Source organism: Anomaloglossus baeobatrachus, chromosome 11 (assembly GCF_048569485.1).
Source record: "Anomaloglossus baeobatrachus isolate aAnoBae1 chromosome 11, aAnoBae1.hap1, whole genome shotgun sequence".
NCBI lineage: Eukaryota > Metazoa > Chordata > Amphibia > Anura > Aromobatidae > Anomaloglossus > Anomaloglossus baeobatrachus.
This window is the reverse complement of record NC_134363.1, coordinates 143079265-143088287: the sequence shown is the minus strand read 5'-3', so window position 1 is coordinate 143088287 and position 9023 is coordinate 143079265. Positions and strand designations below refer to the sequence as shown.

The 9023-nt window shown below is 39.6% G+C and overlaps 1 protein-coding gene across 1 annotated transcript; it reads right to left on the bottom strand.

Annotated features, from left to right (window-relative positions):
- Positions 1 to 5184: 5184 nt before the first annotated feature.
- Positions 5185 to 6129, bottom strand: LOC142255854 (olfactory receptor 10AG1-like). The gene has a single exon (XM_075327303.1). It carries the CDS (start codon positions 6127 to 6129, stop codon positions 5185 to 5187), a length of 945 nt encoding a protein of 314 aa, XP_075183418.1.
- Positions 6130 to 9023: the final 2894 nt, after the last annotated feature.

The window sequence follows — 9023 nt, the reverse complement described above, 5'->3', positions numbered from 1 at the left end:
TAACTTTACACTGTTCATGGCCTTCTTTCATCACAAGCCATGGACATCATTAAACATTAGACTTATATATTAAAACTGTTCCTTCTGTTGTTTGTCATTTTAAAACCAATAAACAATTATAAGAATACTAAATTAAATTAACCCATTCAGTCCATTCATTACCTTATTATTCAATCTGCTAACCTACATACACATTCTAGACTACCCGATATGTTACAATCAGGCCACCTTCTAGTTATTAAATAATTACAAAGGCTTTTTATCAGGCCATCCAAATGTATTATTTTTTTAGGGAGCAGGAAAAAACTAGCTGTTTTAAAAAGGAATAAGCTATGTCTTTGTAATATGTCTATGTATTTTAAAAGTTTCCCTATTTTGATATGACAGGTTCTCTTTAACTGTAGTATCTTAATAAATTTCCATTTAGCAGATCCATTCCACGAAGCACCACTAATCCATATAGTACATCAAATTTTATGGTAATTTAATTAAAAATGCCAGTTATAATATATGGAAACAATTGAAAGGATCACCAGTGTAACAGCACTGGTAACATTGTAACAAGCCTGTATGAAACAATATACAGTATCAGACATGAGTTTATTGGTCAAGATTTGAGTTTGCCAATTTCACTGCGAAATTTGACTTGCAACAAATTTATTCTCTGCAAATTGCATGTCCACTATTATGCTATGAGGTCTTATGTAGAAAAGATGTAGCACAAAACAAACAAACAACCAATACGCATCTCACCACCCACTTCTGCTACTACCTGTCCCACGTATAAGGTTCAGTCTCTCTGCTTTAAGATAGTACACGGTGAAACCACGGGCATAAACAGGTTCATCCCAAACCAAATCGCAACTAGATATCCAGGCCTAGAGTGCACTCAATAAGGTTGCAGCGCACATTCTGATATCATGATCTAGCGTGAATAATCCCAAGAATTCAGCGCTCGGTAAGAAGTAGAACTCTATTTGAATAAATTCGGCCAACAATGTACAATATATTTGAGACCAATAAATAGCTAAACCAGGATCAATAAAGTATAGAGGCACTGCATATAACACAAGAACATAAAACCATGTAAAAGGCTGCAGTGCTCGCTGTGCTATAGTCAGGTATCCGAAAATCCCAAGATGCTTCAAGTAAGAGGCGTAAATAGTATAATTGCATACACAATAGTGAACCTTTAACAAATACTTCAATGAAGAAACAATCAAGCATTTAATATGATTAATAGCGATGTCTAAAGTTTATATTGAAATTCTTAACAAAAGATCAAGAAATCAACATAAAAACAAAGTATTATTACAGGCTAACTTTATCGTAGAGGCATAACTAAATATTGACACACTAGACCAAGTTGGTTAACCCTAGAACGCACAACTGAGGCCTGCTAGGTTACTTGTTTTCTATGGTAGATTTCTATGGTTTCGCGTTCTAGGGTTAAAAATACTAAGAAAGAGTGAATGTAGTTAAATTATTGTCACATTGCATTTGGCTCAAAACTCACCAAGTGTCAGGGCAATATTTAGCGCTGTTCACACCACAGACTCTCACATTCCACACTGTTGTTTCTTTGGAGCTTCTGAGTTGTACAGGCTGGCTTGGGCATCGACCAGCTGTGTGCTCATTAGTGATCGGGCTGCCAGAGGTTAATATCTGCTGGCCTGCTTGTTACCTCTAGGATCACGTTATGAGAAAACTATCACAACTTCTCCTTGCCTTTTTAAGATGGTGGAAACTGACTTCCTGTGCTGACTATAGCTTTAAGCGATACCGGTCCATGTGCTTTTGTGATTCAGTTGCTAGTGAACTATTGAGTGCTGTTTGGTTTGTTGGGGGAGTATGTTTATTCCCTCCCTACTTTTTATTTCATACTGATCACATTTTGTTTAATACCTCTGTGTGTGGTTGCTGTGAGTTAAAGTTTCGATTTCCTCTTTTGTCTATTTGTGTGGGTTTAACCACTCCTGTCTCGGCCCTTCTCTGGGGTAGGGTAGAGGGGGTAGTAGATCAGGGATGGCCAGGAGCAGGGCTACGTTGGTGGTCCACACTTTTTCACCATCAAACGTACCTCTGGGATAAGGGACAGCTATGGCCCCCCCCCCCCAAGCCTTAGGACCAGTCTAGGAGCCTCAGTCCCCGGTTACCCCCTTATACTTCATGACAATTCTAAATATAATAAAACCACTTTCACAAAACCACCTCTTTAACCTTGAGTCACACTTGTGTGGGACTCACACAAGGATCTCATCTCATTGCTGGACCGGCCATCCAGGAGCGTGTAGCTGCTTAGAAATACATAAAGTTGACATACTATTATCAGGAGATCTGGAGTCCAGTCCTGACGATGCAGTCCTCGTTCAAGTCACACCGTGTCTCCAGACTTTGGACTGATTTTTTATCTGCTCATGCAAATCCAGCCTATTTTCATCCAGAAAAGTAGGAATTTTTTTCTCACTTATTATCTGTGTGCTGTCCGTATGCAATCTGTTTTTTTCCTCAGCACTTAGTGTTCACTTACTGGACCATTTACAGTGTCCTCTGCTACAGAATTGTAATGTATCCATAAAAAGGGATGCTACTAGGACAGTTCGTGTGGAATCCATTTTTTTCTTGCACCCATAGACTTGAATAGGTGAGTCTCATCTGATTTACAGGTCCACTAACAGCATGTTGCGATTTTTTTTTTTTCACACCAAACAAAGATGAAAAAAAAATCTGCCCTGCCTCACTTGAATAACATGGATTTGTGTGCAACCCCTTCTTTTATCGGGTTGCGCTCATCCGATTTAGTCCTGATTTCTTTAGTCCTGATCTAGTCCTGATTGCTCGCTGATAGATATTTAATTTTCTGCTATCCTGTCTATATTTTCACTCATGTCTATAAAACTAATTATTCTTTACAACTAGAGCTGAGTGAACCCGAGGTTCGGTGTTTGTACCAAACACAGACTTTTTTAAAAAACAGAGTTCAGATGTTTTATGTATGCTGACCACTCATCGAGCATTGCTGTGCTCAGGTATGCTTGGTAGCCCAGTGCGATCCGCTTCGAGTGTTTGAAGAGCTCACACTGGGGGGGTCACAATGGCATGATTAGATGTAGTGTGCACCCAAAAAAAAAACTTGGCCCATCCTCCCCGGAAGTGATCTGTTCATGGCTGACTGCAAGTCGGCAGAGACCCAAACTGCCCAATGTTTTACTTCCATTGGGGTTCAGGTCAAGTGCGTGTCCAAAACCAAACTTAATTTAAAGTTCGGCTAGCCCCACCAAACTAAACTTCCACGGGTCCGCTCATTTCTAATTACAACTGGTGGTTATATGGGTTTCATGTATTTACTGAAGTTTCGATTTTGGAATTCACTTATGCCCTATATATATGATTTACCCTTTAGAGTCCCAACCCTGTAATGAACAATATTTCACTGCAATTCTTGGTGCTCTCAAGGACGTTTTAAGTACCAAGTACATTTTAGGTAATAAATAAAAGTCCAGAGAAGACATATTCACTTTATTTGGTTGTCTCAGAGCAAAGTTATGTAGTTAAAGGGAACCTATCACCAGATTTGGTGACAATAAGCTGCGGCTACCACCAGTGTGTTCTTATACACAGCATTCTAACATGCTGTATATAAGAGCTCAGGCCACTGTGTAGAATGTAAAAATCACTTTATAATACTCACCTAAGGGGCAGTGCGGTGCAGACTAGTCGGATGGGTGTCTCTGTTCTCTGGTACCAGCGCCTTCTCTTTTGGCCATCTTAGTCCTCCTTCTTCTGAAGCCTGGGTGCATGACACATCCTACATCCTCCACACTAGCCAGCATTGAGGTCCTGCCCAGGCGCACTTTGATCTGCCCTGAGCAGGGCAGATCAAAGTATTGTAGTGCACCTGAGAGGGACCTCAGTGCCGGCTAGTGTTGATGATGTAGGACGCGTCATGCACCCTGGCTTCAGAAGAAGGAGGACAAAGATGGCCGAAAGAGGAGGCACCGGCACCAGAGAATGCAGACACCCATCCGACCAGTCTGCATTACACTGCCCCTTAGGTGAGTATTATAAAGTGATTTTTACATTCTACAATGCGGCCTGTTAGAATGCTGTATATAAGAGCCCACTGGTGGTGGCCGCAGTATATAGTCGCCAAATCTGGTGACTGGTTCCCTTAATAGAAGTGGTTCACCCATTTTCATTATTTGCTAGATCGATATAACCTTGAGAAACAATATTTTTCTAAAATACCTTGCGTTGGTAATAGTGCCTGTGAGTGGTGCTATTGTGTTCCGCTCTTGCCCATCGCATGACCCCTGGGTTCTGTGACCTCGGGGATCTGGTGATGTCACGTCAACTTCTTTGACATGCCGGTCCCAGTCTCCGTGAGTGACTGGACTGTGGGCAGTGTTTCACCGCTCATTACCAGCAGTATCCCTGCTGCTTTCAGCGCTCTGCAGTGAAGGAGAGTACAGGGAGATGCAGCGCTGTCATGCTGGGCTGTGCTGAGTGGAGAAACGCCGCCCACAGCCCAGTTACTCATGGAGACTGGTGCCTGCCTTGGTGATGTCAGGTGAGCATGAAGTTGACCTGACATAACCAGATGCCTGAAGTCACGGAGCCCGGGGGTCATGCAATAGGGAAGAGCGGTCCGCAATAGCGCCGCTCAGAGGCACTATTGCCAAAGCAAGGTATGTGAGAGAAACATTGTTTCTTAACATAATATCGATGTGGTAAATAATAAAAGGGGTGAACCTGCTTCATTCGGATGATACCACCACCAATTTAGATCAGATTTTCATGTCTTGAATTTTTAATTCTATGTATGTTGGCTTTCTTCTTTTTAAGTACCAGTAAAAGCTCTCCAAAAGATCATCTCTTTGAGGAGACCACCAGCGATCTACAGCACATTTTTTTGTGACAGATATTCCATTCTCCATACTTCATATTCCAGCATGATCCAGGATGATCCAAAGTATTTCATTCACCAGCCTTGCAGTGTTTTATCCACAAAGGTCTATGTAAAGGTCTTCAGTTTCATCATTTCCAAAATCTTTTGTCCATTTGGAATAGATGACAGCCACCCTGGAAGATCATTTTTTCCCATTTTTACTGATCTCAAAAATGTTTCCCTAATTCTGATTTTAGCATAAACATAAAATATGTAGACTGCACGGATCCTTTCTGTTAATTGTGAAGTTTTGTTTCAATGTAAAGTTTCATCTTTTTCACCGCATTTTTAATGTCACTATTCCTTAAAGTATAGATGAAAGGGTTCATCAAAGGTGCGATAATAGTATAAATGAGGGACAAGGACTTCTCTTCATCCATACCATAACTTGACTTTGGTCTTAAATACATACTAGTGGCCGACCCATAAAACATGAACACAACTATAAGGTGGGAGGTACAAGTTGAAAACACTTTTTTCCTCATCCCCGCAGAATGGTGCTTGAGAATTGTCCAGATGATGTTTCCATATGATACTACAGTCAATACAAAAGGCCCTATAATAATAATAAAAGTGAATACAAGCATGATAATTTGATTGAACTCTGTGTTGTTACAGGCCAGACTCATTAATGGAGGATTATCACAGTAAAAATTGTTAATTTTATTGGAGCTACAGAATGGCAATGAAAATATGAGTGTGGTTTGTAGGACACCGATTGTTGCTCCAATAAGCCAACAACCAATCACCAGCCTGATACAAACTATCTTTTTCATGATAATATTATATACTAAGGGATGACATATGGCATTATATCGATCGTATGCCATGGCAGCTAACATGTAGCATTCGGCACTGCCCAGTAATAGAAAACAGTTCATCTGTGCAGCACATCCATAGAAGGTGATTGTCTTCTTCTGGGAGAGAAGGTTGACCAACAGTTTTGGAATTACCGTTGATAGGTAACATATCTCCAAAATAGAGAAATTGGCAAGAAAGAAATACATAGGAGTATGAAGATTTGGGCTAAAATGATATAAAATAATTCTAAACATATGAGTCAAGAGTGAAATCTTTAAGATACAGAGAAAGACAATGAAGAGGAAATATTGGATTTGAAGAACATCAGAAAATCCAACGAGGACAAACTCAGTTATTCTTGTGTTGTTTGTGCTCTTCATTTTCTCGATTGGGTCAAAAAGAAAATTAAAAAATCCTGTGTTTACAAAAATAAATTAACAAAAATTAGATTAATGTAAAGGTGTTGTACGATCTAAGAAGACAAGTCTGGTGTCATTCTATATGAATGCAGACTGCTTAGTCAGGAGACCATGCAATGGATATACTGTCAAATTTTCCCTGTTGTTTTCATGTGAGTGGATGGCCATGTGACCCCAAGTATATGATAGATGTAGAAACATGGCACTCAAGATAAATGTGAATAGTGGTCTTTTATTGAGAAAAACTTGTAGGACCAGCACAAGCACACACGTTTCAGTCAAAAACCTTCATCAGTGTGCGTGCAGAGGGTCCTCAGAAGGTGTATCAACTGACGTAGTCAAGCATGACGCGGTGTCCACCGCTGTCTATGTGGCAAATCTTGAGTGCCAAGTTTCTATATCTACTTGAGACGGTTTTGGACCCTACTTGAGTACCACCCCAGAAGTGCCGTGTGTATCAACTCCCCAAGTATATGATGTCCATACTTACAATAAAGTGATGATTAAACTCAGCCAGCTTCTCTAAATTCTCTTCTGATGAAGAAGTATAAGAGTATAGTTGCCTTTGACCACAATTGGGGAGACCACATACTCATGATCATGTGACTGCCCACTCGCATGAGGAATACAGAGTTGTGACAGTGTGCGTATTGATTTGGAAGTAATTCATCAGCCTGCAGTCACATAGAGAGGTTTCCAGCTTTTCTTCTGAACAAAAAGGAGACAGTTGCACTCCTTTTTGTTACTGTGCATCATGTTCAGTTTGCAGCTGTTCACATTAGACACATTAGAAAGGTAGGATGTGTCATCAGTCTTTTTTTTTATTTTACAGGGTCATACTTCTGATTGAGCACTCCTGCTCTTCAGCCATAGGCAATTTTAATTCTTCATTTGCAGGTTCCTGTCCGCCCATAAGTTGGAGGGGTTTTTTTTTAACCCAGAGAGAGGCATTAGAGTAGGCAGGGACCTAACAAAAAGATGTCGCCTTGGCGTTGACTATTGGGCACACATAAAACTGGCCATTTTTGTGTGCTAAGGTCCATGTTTTTCATAGCAGTAATGCATGTCTATATTCCCATATTCAGTGTTCCACATATCTTAGCACTAGAGAGTGTAACTGTCTCCTCTTTGTTCCTATGTTTCATGTTGAGTTTGCAACTGTTCACATTAGAAAGGTAAAATGTGCCATCAGTCTTTTTCTAAGCTTTTCTTCTGAGACTGGACAACCCCTTTGAAAGAGATCAACAATTTTAATATAAAAGAAGTTAAATTCATTAGCAAAATAAAGTAAATATTTCAAACATGTTACAATCTCAATTGCAAAACAAGTTGTTACTATGTAAAATGTAAAGAAAAAATGAATATAATGATTTGGAAATCTATTATCGCCATATATTATTCTTAGCAGCATTTACCTTAGTTCCTAGATTTGAAGGTAAAAGTTAGACATTTTTCGGTTTTGCCAAATTCTCCCAAAATATTTGTTTTGCAGTGAACACATTTGCATGAATCTCAGTCCTGGAAAGCTTGTAATCGCTTGGAAAATAAACATGAACGAGAAAAAAGCAAAAATCTTGCTCGCTAACCATAAAAGCTTACACTCTACATGAGCGAGAGAGAGAGAGGCTCTTGCTGGCCATAAGAGTTTACACACAACAAAAGAGACATATTTACATAGCAACTCTGCATATGGAAAATGATTCTGCCATACAAACTACGTACCACTGGAAACCACTAATCTGTGATGGCCCCGGTAGTGATCACCATTGTACAAAGTATAACAATCTGTCAAATGCCTGCTCTCTGATGGTTTAGAAATGTTTTTTGCAAACCCCGAATCAAATCTAAAATTGTTCGAATTTGCCTGTAACTATAAACTTCAGGAAATTTGACTCAAACTCAACCTCCGCACGTCAATCTGCTCATCCCTAGTTGTTCCATTAACTTCTAAATGAATTATTTTTTTTAAATGAAATCAGCTCAAGTAACTCACCTGAGCTAGTAACACACGCTACAGAGCATAGACTATAACTGGCACTGAACTGGAGGTGCTAAAGATGCTCATCTAAATATAATATTGATATTCTAAGAGAAATGTAAGCTAGTATATTTTTTGGATATATTTGTATAAAAATGTAAATTTTTTTCGCAATCATTTCACAAACATAGTTGAATATTAATATGATAATAAAATAAATAAATAATACCATATTTATTCCTTTTTACCTGCCTTGTTCCAACTAGAACTAATGTGACAAAATCTGGTTAGTACAATAAACCTCATTTCAATCCAGAAATATTACTCAGTCCATCAGTTATTAAATATATAAAACTGAAATAGCTGTTGCAAAAACCCAAATTGTTATAAAGAAAAAATTTTAACATTAATAGGGGTGCCCAAACTTTTTCATATGACTGTAACTCTGCATGATTGTCGAGGAAGTCACCCAGACCTCCAGGTACCAATTTACTCCTCTGGTAAAGTGCATGTGATGCTATTCACTACTTACAGATATATAGACAGAATTGTAGTCAGACAAGCTGGGGTCAGGAACCTGGTGGACACAACAGGACACAGGGAGTAAGCAGAAATGCAGTCAAGTCACAGGCCGAAAGTCAGAATTCCAGGAGAGTACATATTAGATTCAGGGAGCAGACAGACACATGGCCAGGTAATGATCCGAGGTCAGAAGCCAGGAAGTAACAACAAGAACAGGGATCGGGCAGAGAGGAGTCAAACAACAACAGTCCGGGGTCCAGAATCTTAGATCAGAACACAACAACACACACATGAGCCAACAGCACAACTGCAGAACCAGAGAGTAACACTGGCGAAGCTCTGGGAGAGCATGCTC

What these genes read in the sequence shown, in the direction of transcription:
- LOC142255854 (XM_075327303.1), bottom strand. Translation starts at nt 6,129, where the DNA reads ATGAAGAGCACAAACAACACAAGAATAACTGAGTTTGTCCTCGTTGGA.